This window comes from Lactuca saligna, chromosome 6, assembly GCF_052625555.1.
Source record: "Lactuca saligna cultivar CGN05327 chromosome 6, ASM5262555v1, whole genome shotgun sequence".
NCBI classification, from domain to species: domain Eukaryota; kingdom Viridiplantae; phylum Streptophyta; class Magnoliopsida; order Asterales; family Asteraceae; genus Lactuca; species Lactuca saligna.
The window spans coordinates 137,875,787-137,891,167 of record NC_136422.1 but is presented as its reverse complement, the minus strand read 5'-3'; the positions used below and the strand labels follow the sequence as shown (position 1 = coordinate 137,891,167).

The window sequence follows — 15,381 nt, the reverse complement described above, 5'->3', positions numbered from 1 at the left end:
TTCTCAATGTTGAGAATGGATGCCTGCTAATTCCTTATCATATTTCTAGTCTCGTGCATTGCAGCATTGTGATCATTGTGTCTCTTTTCGGATGTGGCTATGAATCTTGTGAGCATTTCTTCTAAATCGGCTTTCTTTTCCATTATCGGTTCTTCCTTTTGATAAAATCCCCTCTCCTTATGCTTGTATTTCTCCTCCTTAGCCTTCTTGTATTCTTCGTATGGGAGCCATTCATTCTTTGGTTTTCGCCAATTCTCGTCGTATTTATCGCCACTTGAGTAGAACACTTGAACCGTCTTGTTTCCATTTTCATCCAAATCACAATACTTTGTGAGATGGGGCCCTCTACAATTCTCGCATCCAACTCGAATAGCATGGATTGTTTGATCCATTTTTGTCATCCTTCTATCTAGACTATCGAGCTTAGCTATCACCGCTACCATGCTATCATTTGCCGAGTTCACTACCCCCCGACTTACTTCATTTCTCGGATTGTGGTGTTCTCTAGAATGCTTAGAGAATTCTTCACTTAACTCCTTGATTACCGGGGGAGGCTTTTTGGTGAGCGGTCCTTGTGAATCGAGCAATTGCCTTGTGGTGACATTGACTCCATCATAGAAAATGGAGACTTCTTGTTGGCTATTAAGGTCATGGTGTGGGGAATTTCTAAGCAAACCTTTGTACCTTTCCCAAGCTTCATAAATAGATTCTCCGGGTTGTTGCTCGAAGTTGGCGATGGCTTTCTTCAACTTAGCTATCTTGGAAGGCGAGCAAAAGTGGTCTATGAATTCTTCTTTCATCTTGGCCCATGTGGTGACCGATCCGGGAGGAAGTGACTTGAGCCAATCCTTTACATCACCCTTGAACGTGACTGGAAGCATGCGAAGTAGCTGGGTCTCGCGAGGCACATTTGGTACATTGAAGTAGTCAGCCACATCATTTACTTCATCCAAGTGCTTGTAGGCGTCTTTGTGGTCTTTCCCATAAAAAAGAATCTCCTTGAGATGAGCGAGAATATGGCACTTTAGCTCGAAAGTAGCGGTTGCAGGAATTGCGGGCTGCACAAGTCCCGGGCCGGTGTCATCGCGCAACCTCTTCTTCCATTCTCCCATGGGGACTTCATCGATATTAGCCATAGCGGTAGCTAAATCATCTTCAAACTCGGATTCGTGCTCGTATGTGGGTTCTTCTTCTTCCTCGGTCTCGTACTCGGTGTCTTCTTGAATTGGATCTCCGATTGTCAAAGAGGCATTGGATGCTCCTGATTTTCTGCTCCTCTTCTTGCTGAAAACGGACTTGAGGTTTTTAAGTGGTGCGTTCTTTGAAGAAGCGGATTCTCCAACGGTTTTGCCTTTGCTCCTCCTTAGTGCGGATTCCGAGTCTTCAAGAGGAGGGATCAGAGGTGTATCAGATCCTCGGGTCATGAAACAACTGTAAACAAAGCAAAAAACGCATAAAAAGAACAAAAATAAAATAAAAAATTAAAACTGCAAACAACGATGTACTCGACGAGTCGGCACGCACTCGGTAAGTCCAAGGTAAAAACAGAAAAAAATTTCTAGTTACTTTAAAAACAGATTTTTTTATTGAAACTTATACTACTTGCTAAATTAACTTTTAATTAACTTTGTGTAAGACAAATCCCACACAATGGATCGATTAAATTAGAATTTAATGTTAATTTTAGAACTGTTCCCCGACAACGGCGTCAAAAACTTGATGTGTGCAGACTCACTTAGTTTTAAACCTACTTTTAATTGTAAAATAAACACACAAAGGCAGTGGACCTATCAATTGTGGTATAGTTAAATAAGTAGGGTATCAAACACAGAGAACGGTAAAATAAAACTAAGGACTAATTCTATCTAAATTAATTAATAAGTAGGGGGTTTTCTCTAGTTTTACAAGACTAGAAACTCACTAACTAACACTAAATCTAAAAACTATAAAAACAGAGAATTAACTAGATTCAATAATGGGAAGGAACGTCTGTTTAGTTTAACTCAATTGATCCTATGGTTGTTTTCAAGGTAATGGTGCAATGGATTAACTCTTTTGTTGGTTACCGATTCAAGTGACTTGATTCACATTCACTACACTAATCCTTAGTGAATAAACTAACTCAAACAGTGATCAGTTGTCTAATTTAATTCAATTCACTAGATTAATTATTCGGGTTAATTTAGACTCGCAATAGTTAACTAATTTAATCTTTTAATTAACTTCTTATTGATGGTCATCACACAAGCTCACACATGAATTTACTTAATTTTCTTATTAATTCTAGTTTCATGTTCATTAATCCTAGACATATAACAAAGTGGTCACAAAGCATATGAGGTTGATAATCAAACATTAACAGAAAATTAATTATCATTCACACACAAGGTTCTTTAGCAAACTAAAATAACAAAAATCACCAACATTGAAGTAATCCTACCAATAATCAAACCATAATCTCAATTTTGTATCCCCAAACAGAAGTTTAAGAGTTTTAGCTCATGATAGAAGTAAATAATAGCAAACACACGAATTCTAATTGTCTAGTCATAATGGAAAACAAAAGATTAAGTAGAATGATGAAATTTGCCTCAAATCTCCTTCGGAATCGGATTCTAGCTTGTATCTTCGTTCTCTAGGGTTTTTCTGGTTCTTCACTCGCAGCTAATCTCTCCAGAAGGGTTCCAGAATTCCCTTATCGATCTGAGAAGTTATCTTTATATACACGCAACGACTCGTCGAGTTAGGTGCCGACTCATCGAGTCCTTCTCACAATCCCCATATGCGATAAGTCTCTGGGTCTTTGAGTCTTTATCTTCTCGAATATTCGCTTGGACTCACCGAGTAGACGACCCTACTCGCCGAGTAGGTGTTGTTTTTGGTGTTTTTCTTCTTTTTTCAATTCCCGAGCTCCTAACCGCTTCTCCTGCTTCCTTTTGCTTCCGAGCTTCACTTTTGGACTGAAAACATAATTCAAGAACTTTTAAGTACCTTTTGTCCATGAAATGCAATAATTTAGCTAATAAATGAATAAAAATCTACACTAAATATGCACATATCAAAATACCCCACACTTGAATTTTGCTTGCCCCCAAGCATAACTGAATTTTAAAACATTAGAATTACATATGACAACTCCAATCTAACCCAGCCATTATGCCAAGACCGCAACGCGTACATGTGTGTCTAAAATTTTCCTAATAACCCCCATACTCCAAATACACACAATCGTCATAAACATTCGCCCACTCACCCCGAACTATGCTCATTTTATGCATCCCTCCGAATTCATCCGTAGAAAACCTCTTACCCTCAAGGTATTTTTAGTTGAGCAACCTAAGCATACATAATCTCGAATAACAATTTATGATACCACTATGGAGCTCTTTTGAATTCTTCATTTCCTTGATAATTTGATCTTTGATTTCTTTGAATTCACCACATTTGTTGTTTGATTTTTGGTATCTTCAATTTTTGAATTTTTAAGAATTTTTGATCTTCACTTTATTTGCTCCAAAATTCTTCAAACTTTTCTTGCAATTCTCTTTTTTTTTTCCATGTACCTCTCTTTTTTCACTCCAAACCCTACATACTTAAGCAGGGGTGCTCAACCTCAACATTTATTGGCTAACGATAATAATTTTCTTGGATACATTTCTGGTACACGATGCTAAACATGCTGAGCGAGGTTGTGGTTTTGTCCCATGATTTCACTGGAATAAGGAAGCCACAAATGCACTAGAACGTATATAAGCTCAACTAAACATTTGGGTCTTCATGCAATCATCAACACAATTCTAACATGAAATCCTAATTACTTTTACCAAAATTTTCTCAATTAATTCCTAAGTAATATTTTTGGTATGCAAATTTTTTTTAAAATTAGCCTGGATTAAGACTCTAAATTTTTTAATATGTGACCAACCCCCTACCCCACACTGATTTTATGCAATGCCTTCATTGCATATTATACAAAAAAAATGCAAATATAGAGAGAATTGGAACAAACTCCCCTGGGGTAGCAGTCGATAGGTTGATAACTCTTCTTTTCAGCTCCAACTTCTATTGACTTTAGCCATGGAAACAACTCATCCATGTCTTGGGCATCAAATCACATGTGGCAGCTCCAAATAAGCAGGGAAAACAATGTAAGATCTTCAAGAATCAATATGGAAGAGTAAATGGTTAAATGGTACACTCAACAACATCAAATCAGCAATCCTCTTGGTACAAAGATGAGTGACTTGTCGAGTCTTATATGCGACTCGTCGAGTATAGGCACGGACAGCTTCGAATATGCAAGAATACAAGGCGAATCGTCGAGTCAGTTTTAGTTCACTCGATGAGTAGACTGCTGGGTGAAAAAAATCGCATTCTGCATTTGTTCCAGCTTCTGATAAATCTTCCAAACTTCCCACAAATTCTAGACTCATTCGCTCCTGTCCTTAGGGACCGGACTTGACACCTTAACTCTAGACTCCGCCATTTCTTGACTCTTTTCAACTCTCATATTTTCCTTTCTCTTTCAAACTCTAGACCCTTCTATGCAAGCATTTTAACCCAAAATCTAAAAATCATCAAAGCAATTAAACATCAAGCATAAAGTAAAAGTCTTAATTTAAGCACACCAAACCCAAACAAAAACAAAAACAAATTAAAAATTGTTCAACACAAACATAAAGAACTAATCCTCCTTCTCATCATCATGATCATAAGCAACTCCACTTCCACCAATGCCACTCCTCCTTGCATTAATCACCTCATCCCAAGATGGAATATATATGGGAAGTTACCACCATCGATATGCAGAATATGGAAGTGGTCAAAAAGTCGAACGTGGGATTGGTTGCTAAAATTAAGACCCGTTGCCATTTGATCTTGCATTCTACTCATCTCAATATTATACCAATCCATTGGCACTTCATTATTATCCACCGGAATTACCGGCGGTTCCTCCTCCACATCTCGCTCTCTCCTCGATCTAACCATCCTTCTCGGCGCCTTGGGACCAACCACTGGATCATCATGCGAGATAGCATAATGACCACCACCATAGTCCTCAATAATCCTAGCCCTTCTAAAAAGAATAGGATTAAATGGAGGGGTAGGAATCACCGTCATCAAATTCCATGCACCGCGGGTCATCAACCCAAACGAGTTGGCTAGCTGGGTGACAAACATACCACCATTAATTTTTTATGTCTTGCGATCCTTGACCGCACCCTCCGCCAAATAGGAAGCCAAACACCACGGAATGTTGCAAAAAGTGTCTGGTGTGATAATGCTCCATAGATAAAAGACATCAAGGTTAGAAACCTTGTCATCATCCTTTCGTTGGTTGATGGTAGTGGAGATAAGGCGGTGAATGAAACGGTGCGTGGGTGACTGAATACTTCTTTCTATTGCCGACATTGGAATGTACAATTTATTGGCGACCGTGTTCCACCATCTTGTGCTCGTAACACCATTGGGGAACACCTTGTGAGAATGTTCCATAAAGGTGCGAAAAATAGCAGTCGAGACCAATGGCCTGTCATAAATTCCTAGCCGACAAGCAAGATCAATAACTGAGCAGTGATGAAACTCGCCCCCAAGGCAAAAACTGAAACTTGCCGGGTGATAGCAATCGTCACCTCCATGGAACCTTGACCTTTGCGAAACATTGACCCCGCAAAACAAAGAATACACAACCCAGAAAACATAGAAAATCATCAAAACAGATTACATCTGGGTCCTCGACTGGACTCGTCGAGTCCATGAACGACTCGGTGAGTCGCAAGAACTGCACGAGTCAGTCGGCGAGTCTGTCAAAATCCGACCACAAAATCTCAAAATTACTTCAAGGGTTTTGTCCAGGGATGTTCCTTAGATGTATTAAAGAAGAAATAACCATCCACAACATCATAATTGATGTAAAATTAAAACCCTAGAAATTCACTATTCCTCAAAATCGGGTATTCTATGAGATTTTTACTCTAGATCATCATGCCTTTAACAGAAATTAGGAAGAAATTCAGTACCTTTTGTGATGGAAATTGAAAAACTTGAAGAAATTTTGAAGGAGTTGATGAATGCTTGAGAGAGAGAGAGAGAGAGAGAGAGAGAGAGAGAGAGAGAGAGCCATAATGGAGGCGCACGACGAGTGAAGGGGAAAAAAACTAATTTCATGCTAATCACCTTTTTAATCTTGATCAGTAACCAAACTTCCTCATGTGCTTTCCCCAGAACATCATGAAATCGAATCTTCATTTGGGTTCCTTCTTCCTTTCCTTTGAAATTCCCTTCCGCTTTAAATTGAGGCATGATGAACATCATCTCATTGACAGGGAAATCCAATTGACAAGCATCAATGTTTGTAAACACATAACTCCGTTTTGGCTTCTTTTCGAATGAGTACATGTGGTTAAAGGCAAACAAGGCTTAGATTGTTTCATAATTGTAATGCTTAGCTAGATCACCTTTGTTCATACCCTTCGGATCTCCAACCCTCTGAGTCATGATGCTTTGTACAAGCCTCATTCTCTCGAGTTCAACTTTAGCTTCAACCTTCTTTTCTTCCTTGGATTTTTCAATTAAGATTGATTTGACTTTGTCTTTAGAAGTAGATTTTTCAGCTAAGTCTTTTGGCTTCGAACCACTCCCACCAGACTCCAAAGGTTTACCAATAACAATTCCTTTAGAAATTGTTCGTGTAGTTGGCAATGTTGTAACAATTGTTGAAGTCACTGGTTAAGCAGACACAAACACTGGCTTCGTTGAAGGAATGTTCGAAGAAAATACCTTGCCCACAACTTTCGCTTCTTCTTATGTGGACTTCCTTTCTCCCCCTTGCACCCCTGTGAAAACAGGAGCGGTAGTTGTTGCGGGAAGAAGATTGGATATGCGAAAGAGTGGAGCAAGTTGCTTGTTAAGAATAGCTTCGAACTGCACAAACTTTTGGGACAAAAATTTAGTAGTAATCAAGGGAGATGAAACTGGCTTTGTGGATATCTCTTTCAGCTGTTTCAACAACTTCATCACTCGTTCAAAATTTTCAGCTTCAGATTTGGAGATTTGATCAATTTGTTGACTCAAATCTTCATACATTTTAACGAACTTTGTCACTGCATCACATATGATATCGACCTTCTGATGTAAGGATGCATAATCATGTTGAACAAATATAATTTCTTTGTTCATCTCTTCATGAAGCTCTTGAATTGTCAAATTCACATCCTCTCTCACCTTCTTAACCTCCTGGACAAAAATAACATGTCTTTCTTTTGCTACGCTTCGTAGATCTTTTACTTCTCCCAGAAAATTTGATCGTTGATTTTTAAGACGTAGCTCAGTTGTTTGATCTGAATAATCTACCTTCTCCATAATCACTATCTCAGAAGCCTTCAACATTCCTGACACTTTAGTAATTATTCTGGACTCATACATCTTTAGCATTGAATCAACCTCCAGACTAGAAATTGATGAACCTCCTCCAAGATCAGCTTGGTATTGAATAATGGAGTTCAACTTTTGATTCAAAATCTTGTATTGTTTCATGGTCATGTGCATATGATCAGGGAAATCTTCTTCTTCATCTTGAAATTCCAAGTCTTCGAATGTGCCTCCAAACCCTTCATGATCTGTTTCAGTGGGTGAAGTTGGTTTGGGGGTATCAGTGGATTGAGAAGAGAACTTGGAAGTGATTGGTTGATTTAGGATGTGTTCAAAAGTTGGAGATATAGTAGTTGAAGTAGGAGGAATGGTTGATGTTGGTGGAATAGAAACGAATGTTTCAAAAGGAGTTGAGACAAATGAACCTTGAGTTGCATCCTTCGAAACATTTTCACCCAACCCTGAAGTTTGTACCTCCTCAACAAGTGACTTGGCAATCGAAACTTCAAGGGTGAATATAACCATGGTCTCTGGAATTGAGCTTGTAAGAATAGTGGTCTCTGGAGTTTCTGGTACTCGCTCATCCTCTTCAGTAGACTCACTTGAGGAAACAATCTTCCTTGCCTTCTTCATCTTCTTCTTCGTTGGTTGAGATAAATGTTTTGCCATATCTTCGGTTGCCCTTTTCTTGGATGCAGGAGAAACAGGAACAGGAACCTCACGAAACATTACCCCTTGATGAGAAAATTGAGGTTTGCGAAGCAGTTTCTTAGATGAAGATTTGCATTTGTGCTTGGATTTCATCTTGATTCTTCGAAACATCCCTGTTTTCAAAGGAATCACCACATCTTCTTGTGACTCTTCCACAACTGGCGTAATCACTGTTGTTGCTTCGATTGTCATAACAACATTTTCTTGCTTCTGCATCGTGGATTTGGATGAGATTGAACTCTTTGCTTTCTTTGTAGGAGAAGTAGGCTCATCTTTCTTTGACTTCTTAGTCTTCTTGGATTCGCGTGGTAATAGAATTCCCATAGGAATAAAAGAATCGAAAGTTTTTATGCAAGACAGGATTTGAAGGATCCACTCTTTTAAGCATTGCATCGGGAATCCGAGTAACACTTAGGAATTCATCAGCATCATCAACAACCTCCTTTGGAAAATGATAAGACTAAAAATTAACCTTTTCTTCTTCAGTAGAGACCAAAATACCCTCCTTGTTGTAGAAATGTTGTAAAATAAGACTCCAGTACCGAGCACACGAAATGCCATGGGCAACATTTGTGTGTTCTACCCCTTTCTGGAACTCTTGCCATAGTTGTGTTGAATAATCAGTAGGAAGATCATAGTACAGACCAGCCACCATGGCATATATCTCTATTCGTCCTTTATCCAAGCCAACTGTTCTTCCGGTTAGACAACGCAAAAATATTCCAAACAAAAAATTCCATATTTTTGGAAGACCAGACTTCTTAAAATCACTGATCTTTGACAATGGGGGCTGATATCCCATTTCATTAAACATGTGTATGATTTGAGAGAATTGAAACTCAAGAAACGAGGTGTATTTGGAATATCAAGAATTTGGCAAAACAGTTTCTTGGAAAGCCTAACCTTCTTATCATTGATTAAAAAAACGTAATCACATCAGTGGATTTATTGTATGTAGCTGTGGATCCTGCTTGAGAAAGCCAAGATAATGGAATAGAAAAGGAGTTGAACATTGCTTTATATAAAACAGAGTGTTTTAATGCAACAATTAGCATCTTGAATTCCTCCGGATACTGTGAAAGTTCACCATTTACGTAATAATTTGTAGATTGAATCTTCATAATTGGTACTGAGGATGTATCTTCTGTGGAAGCATCAACATGAGAAGTAGTTGCCATTGTTAGGGTTTGAAGAAGATGAAGAACATAGAATTTTGGGAATTTTGGAGTGTTTGATTACGTAAGCATAGAATGTACTCTAAACCCCCTTTTATATGTAATGTTGGATGATTTGAATTTGAAGCGGGATGCATTTAATGAAATCCAACGTGGCACCTTGAAAATCGGACCAGTTCTGCGGAAAGTTAGCCATGCGTTAAAAAGCGCCTGTCACATCTCCTTGAAAACCGGGTTGAATACCATACATCACAGTTACACAACCTGTCACAATCCCCTTTATTGAATAATAACCGTTAGAACCCTTCGAATGGAGGCAAGGCTCTTTCACTTTTGGGATGAAAAGCAAAGTCATATGCCAGATGTTCGAAATCATCAGCCTGAGTTGGTATTACTCAGAACCTTAAGGATTTCGTCTGTGTAATGTGCCAAAGAAAGGTTAGACAAGAAACAAATAAAAAAATTCGGAATGTAGTGATGTCAAAATTGCAATTTGACACGAATGCAGTTAAACCTCGGGCAAAGGTTGCTTCGTTAATCATCAAGAGAGATGATCAACAGCTTGTGTATGTTCCCGTGAAGTACAATCGACTACTTTTTGATAAGCATCAAAGGGCTTCTTTTAAAAGTAATTCTTGGGTTGGTTTAAAATTTCGTTACATGTCATCCTAAACATAAGGTGATAAATTGTAACAGAAATTACTTGTTTGACCAGTGTAGTCAGTGACAAGTTTGCTTTGAAAAATATGATCATGACAAGGATATGCGAATGAAACTCACACTGAAATCATATTCATAAAAAAAAATATGTTTTGGATCTTGTTGGGTAACAAACATCTTGGGTTTCGAATGTTTGATCAAGACCACACATTCAAAATGAATATGATTTGGAGTTTCGAATTTTGGTACAGAAACAAAAGTTTCGTTAATATCTGGAACAATGTTCCCCATCAATTACTTAAGTTTCAAGATGTTTGGGTTTCACTTTCATCACAGACTCATGATTTCAGATCATTAACACATAATTGGTATATGTCTAAGTCTCGATGGGTTTGATCAGAGACCTCTCGGACATACGTCTTTGTGTGTGATCGTGTAAGAATGTATTGATGAAAAAGATTGATGTAAGACACGAAAAGTACCTCTGTTATGTTTTGGACCAAACAGAAAACTCTTAACTCATTGTGAGAAGAGTAAGGTAGCTCAGAGACTAATGTGAATATAAGCCTGATTTGGAAGAATTTTTCGTATGAAAATTTCATTAAGGCTTTCGTACACACACATTGAGCCTTGAAGGCTTTGGTCGACATGCAGCAGCATGCTTCTAGGGACATCCTAACTAATTCGAATAATGAAAAAGATAGTGATGCATGTGAAAGAAAAAAAAATTTACCTGTCCCCAATACTGCCTGCTTTTTTCCTTCCAAATCATCATCAGTATCTGTAACAAAGTTCTCAAAAAAAAATGAAAAATATTTTTGTTATTTTTGAGTTTTTCGAAAATTAAGACAAAAAAAATGAAAATATTTTTGATTTTTTTTTTAATTTTAAAGACAAAACAAAAGAAAATCTTTTTGGATTTTTAATTTTTCAAAAATTTAAAGACAAATAAAAGAAAATATTTTTGTGTTTTTGATTTGTTGCAAACAAACAAATTTTCACCTTCTTTGAAAAGTAACAAATGTACGAATTTGAAGCATTCGAAGCGTTGACTATGAACAGTAACCACTGATGCAACGCTAAAGATCAGTGACAATTATGCGAATTCGAAGCGGTCGAAGCGTTGACTATGAACAGTAACCGCTGAATGCTAAATAACTTTGTTCATCGCCTCTGACTCATTCTTTTTTGCTTAGTATTCATCTTTTTCGCACGGAACAGAATTGCCATCGATCATTCCAAGACCTTCTATTATTCGCATTAGAGACTTTTCATCCAAAGCTTTTGTGAAAATATCAGCTAACTGATCAGTTGTTTTCACGAAATGAACTTCAATATTTCCATCCTCCACATGATCTTTAATGAAATGATAACGAAGAGCTATGTGTTTAGTCTTCGAATGCTGCACAGGATTATGACAAATTCTTATTGCACTCTGAGAATCACAATATAATGGAATCTTTTGCATATTAATTTCATAATCACGTAATTGACTTTGAATCCATATTATTTGCGAAGTGCATGCAATAGCAGCCACATATTCTGCTTCAGCCGTGGAAATCGACACACATGTTTTCTTTTTCGACTGCCAACTGACTAATTTGCCATCAAGTAATTGACATCCACCACCCAAGTCTGCATCTGAGTATGCTTGAGCGAAGAATCCTGTTTTCGAAGGATACCACAATCCTAACGAAATAGTGCCTTTAAGATAACAAAAAATATTCTTCACAGCAGTAAGATGTGGTTCACGTGCATTAGACTGATACCTAGCACAATTACACACATAAAACATGATATCAGGTCGACTTGCTGTAAGATAAAGTAACGAACCTATCATGCTTCTATACAACGTTAAATCAACAGCTGGTTTGTCTAACGATGGTGTTAACTTGATGCCCGTTGCCATTGGTACACGAAGCTTTGTGCTATTCGTCAATCCAAACTTTTCAAGCATATTTTTCGTATATTTTTCCTGATTGATGAAAATCCCTTCTCTGTTTTGACGAATATTCAATCCCTTCTCTGTTTTCGTATATTTTTCCTGATTGATGAAAATCCCTTCTCTGTTTTCACGAATATTCAATCCAAGAAAATTATTGATTTTTCTTATCATGCTCATTTCAAACTTGCTTTTCATCAAGTCTTCAAATTCTTTAGACAAAGCAGAGTCAGTCGAGCCAAAAATAATATCATCAACATAAATTTGAACAAGCATAAGATGATTCGCTACTTTCTTTCGAAATAGTGTGGGATCAACAAAACCTTGTTTAAATTTAGATTGTTTCAAAAATGATGTAAGTGTTGCATACCATGCTCGTGGTGCTTGTTTTAGACCATAAACTGCCTTATCTAAAATATAAACATGATTAGGAAATTATTCGTTAATAAAACCTGGGGGTTGTTCCACATAAACCGTTTCTTCAAGCTCTCCATTAGAAATGCACATTTCACGTCCATTTGATAAACATCAAAATCTTTGTGAGCTGCATAAGCCAGAAATATTCGAACCGCCTCGAGTCTTGCGACAGGGGCAAAGGTTTCTTCATAATCGATTTCTTATTGTTGTGAATAGCCTTTTACAACAAGTCTGGCTTTATTTCGAATAATGTTTCCATCTTTGTCGGTTTTGTTTTGAAAAATCCATTTTAACCCGACAATCGAAACATTTTTAGGTTTAGGAATTAATCTCCAAACGTTGTTTCGTTCGAATTCAGACAATTCTGACTGCATTGCAACAACCCAATCTGAGTGTTCCATTGCATTCTTAACTATTTTTGGTTTAGTTTTAGAAATGAAAACATTAAACATAAATTTTTTTTGATGAGTATTCAATACCTCATTCTTTGCACGAATTTGAGCTCTTGTTAACACTCTTTCTTGTGGATTCCCAATCACTTGATCCTTCGGATGGTCTCTAGTCCATTTTTCCATGGGTGGATATGCTGGATCAAATTCCAAAGGTGCATCTTCGAATATTTCATCATATTCTGAGCCTGCATTTGAACATGCATCATCAACATGATGCTCCCCCTCAACAACATGCTCTCCTTCAATTTCAGCATTCAATTATTCTTGCTCCCCTTCAAAAGAATGCTCTTCATCATTCAAAGTATTCGAATTCAATTGCTCTCTCTCCAAAGGATTATCATTCATAGGTTTTCCTTCTTGAGGATTTGATGATGATTCATCAGTAAGTTTTGAAAACTCTAGAATGTGATTATCAGGAGCATGAACTTCAGCATGAACTGCATGATCTGAGAAGCCAAAAATTAAATCATAATCAATATCATCCATTTGTATTGAATCAGTTTCAATTTGCGTTTCTTGTAAAATTGGATAATTCAATAATTGATGTTCATTTGATTTAACATAATAATCATCGAATGTAAGATTGAACGTTTCTTCCACATTTCGTGTTCGCTTATTTAACACTCGATAAGCCACTGAATTGTGCAAATATCCAAGAAAAATCCCTTCATCAGCTTTTGCTTGAAATTTCGAAAGATAATCCTTGAGATTCATAATAAAGCACCTACATCTAAAAACATGAAAGAACTTCACATTAGGTTTTCGATTATACAGAATTTCGTATGGTGTAATATTAAATCTACGATGAATGAACAATCTGTTTTGTGTAAAACATGCGGTTGAAACAGCTTCAACCCATAGATATTTAGGTAAATTCGCATATGCTAACATGGTTCTTGTCGCATCGCATAATGAACGATTTCTTCGTTCTACAACACTATTTTTTTGTGGTGTGTATGGAGATGAGAAATTATGCGAAATTCCTTTGTCCACTAGAAAGGAATCAAGAATTTTGTTTTTGAATTCAGTTCCATGGTCACTCTTGATTTTTCGAACAGGCTTTTTCAATGTGATTTCCATTTTTTTGATAAAGTCAATCATAATTTGTGCAACTTCAGATTTGAGCCCGAGAAAATAAACCCACGTGAATCTTGAAAAATCATCAACAATAACTAAAATGTACCGTTTATTGTTGAGAGTTGATACAGTCGAAGGACCACACAAATCGATATGTAATAACTCCAGATGTGCAACAATCTTTGAATCAATTGTAATTGGATGACCTTGTTTATGTTTCTTGCCAACTTCACAAGCTGCACATAAAGAATCATTATCAAATTTAAGTACAGGTAAACCTCTTACCAGATCTTGTACCACAAGTTTGTTTATGTTTCGAAAATTGAGATGTGAAAGTCTTCGATGCCACAACCAGCTTAAATCAGATGTAGCTTTCAAAAGTAGACATACTGCTGGTTTACCTACAATTGGATTGATGTCCAAAGTAAACATGTCACCTTTCCTTTTAGATTTCAGTAATATTTCATTTGTGTTAACATTCGAAATAACACTTCCTTCTTTGTTGAAAAACACTTGATTGCCAGTGCCCACAACAAGTTGAGAAACACTTATCAAGTTATGTTGAAGACCTTCAACATATGCAACACGATTCACTGTGAATTGTCCATTTGTGATTTTTCCATATCCTTTGACTTGACATTTTTGATTGTTCCCAAACTTTACTACTCCAACATTGTTGAGACTTCAAAAATCTCTTAAGTTCTCCTTCTTTCCAGTCATGTGACGAGAGCAACCACTATCGATGTACCATTTGTTATCATTTTGCTCGTCACATAAAACCTGCAATCAATGAAAGATTTTAGGTACCCAAGGCTTTTTGGGTCCTTGGAAATTAGATGTCAATTTAGAATGAAATGAAGAACGTTTAACCCAATCACAAACTTTGGTTTTGAGACTATCAATTAAGTTCACTTCATCATCTAAAGGAATTGAAACATTAGAATTTGATAGTTTCGAATGTTCATTGACTTTTCCCTTCGTATCTTGAGTTTGTGATTGAACTGTCTTCGCTTTTGAGATAGGTCTCCATGCTTTTACTGAGATATTGGAATCCTTAGATGATGAGCTGCCATTTGAAGAAGTATTGACATACTTTTCGTATGCTTCATTAATTTGCTCTTTTGAATACTTATTCGACTGATATATTTTTCCTTTTCCTTCAAGCCAATGATCAATGTTTTTCCTTGAAGTTATTCCTTTTTCCCGAGATGTCATCATTGTTTCTTTCTTTGTGTTATTAGGAAAATTTGGGTTTTTTGGAACAAAATCAACTTTAGGTTTGGCAACATAAGAATAAGCATAGGATGTATTAACTTTTGATTTGAAATCTTGACGTTGAAAAACTTTTTGATTTGGATTAGGTCTTTTTGAAAAATCTCTTGTTTTGTTAATCTCTGAAACTTTCGAAAACTTTGTTTGCTTATTTACTTCAGACCTTATTATATTTGATCATTGGGTTTTTGAAAAAGAAGCATTTTTAGTTTTAAAAACATTTTTGGTTGATTGTGATTCAGACATCTTTTGTTATTCAATATATTGCCAAAACATTTTCTTTCTTGCTTGTCTTTTTGAAATG

The 15,381-nt window shown here is 36.8% G+C and overlaps 1 protein-coding gene and 1 non-coding gene across 2 annotated transcripts; one reads left to right on the top strand and one right to left on the bottom strand.

Moving 5' to 3' along the window:
• Positions 1–645: 645 nt before the first annotated feature.
• LOC145003656 (small nucleolar RNA R71) lies at positions 646–752 on the top strand. Its single transcript, XR_013662106.1, has one exon. It is a non-coding gene; the product is annotated as a small nucleolar RNA R71 (small nucleolar RNA).
• Positions 753–12,986: 12,234 nt separating this feature from the next.
• LOC145002939 (uncharacterized) lies at positions 12,987–13,808 on the bottom strand. The gene is made up of 2 exons (XM_078962116.1): positions 13,562–13,808; positions 12,987–13,363 (listed from the first exon to the last, which is right to left on the bottom strand). Exons 1-2 carry the CDS (start codon positions 13,806–13,808, stop codon positions 12,987–12,989), a joined length of 624 nt encoding a protein of 207 aa, XP_078818242.1.
• Positions 13,809–15,381: the final 1,573 nt, after the last annotated feature.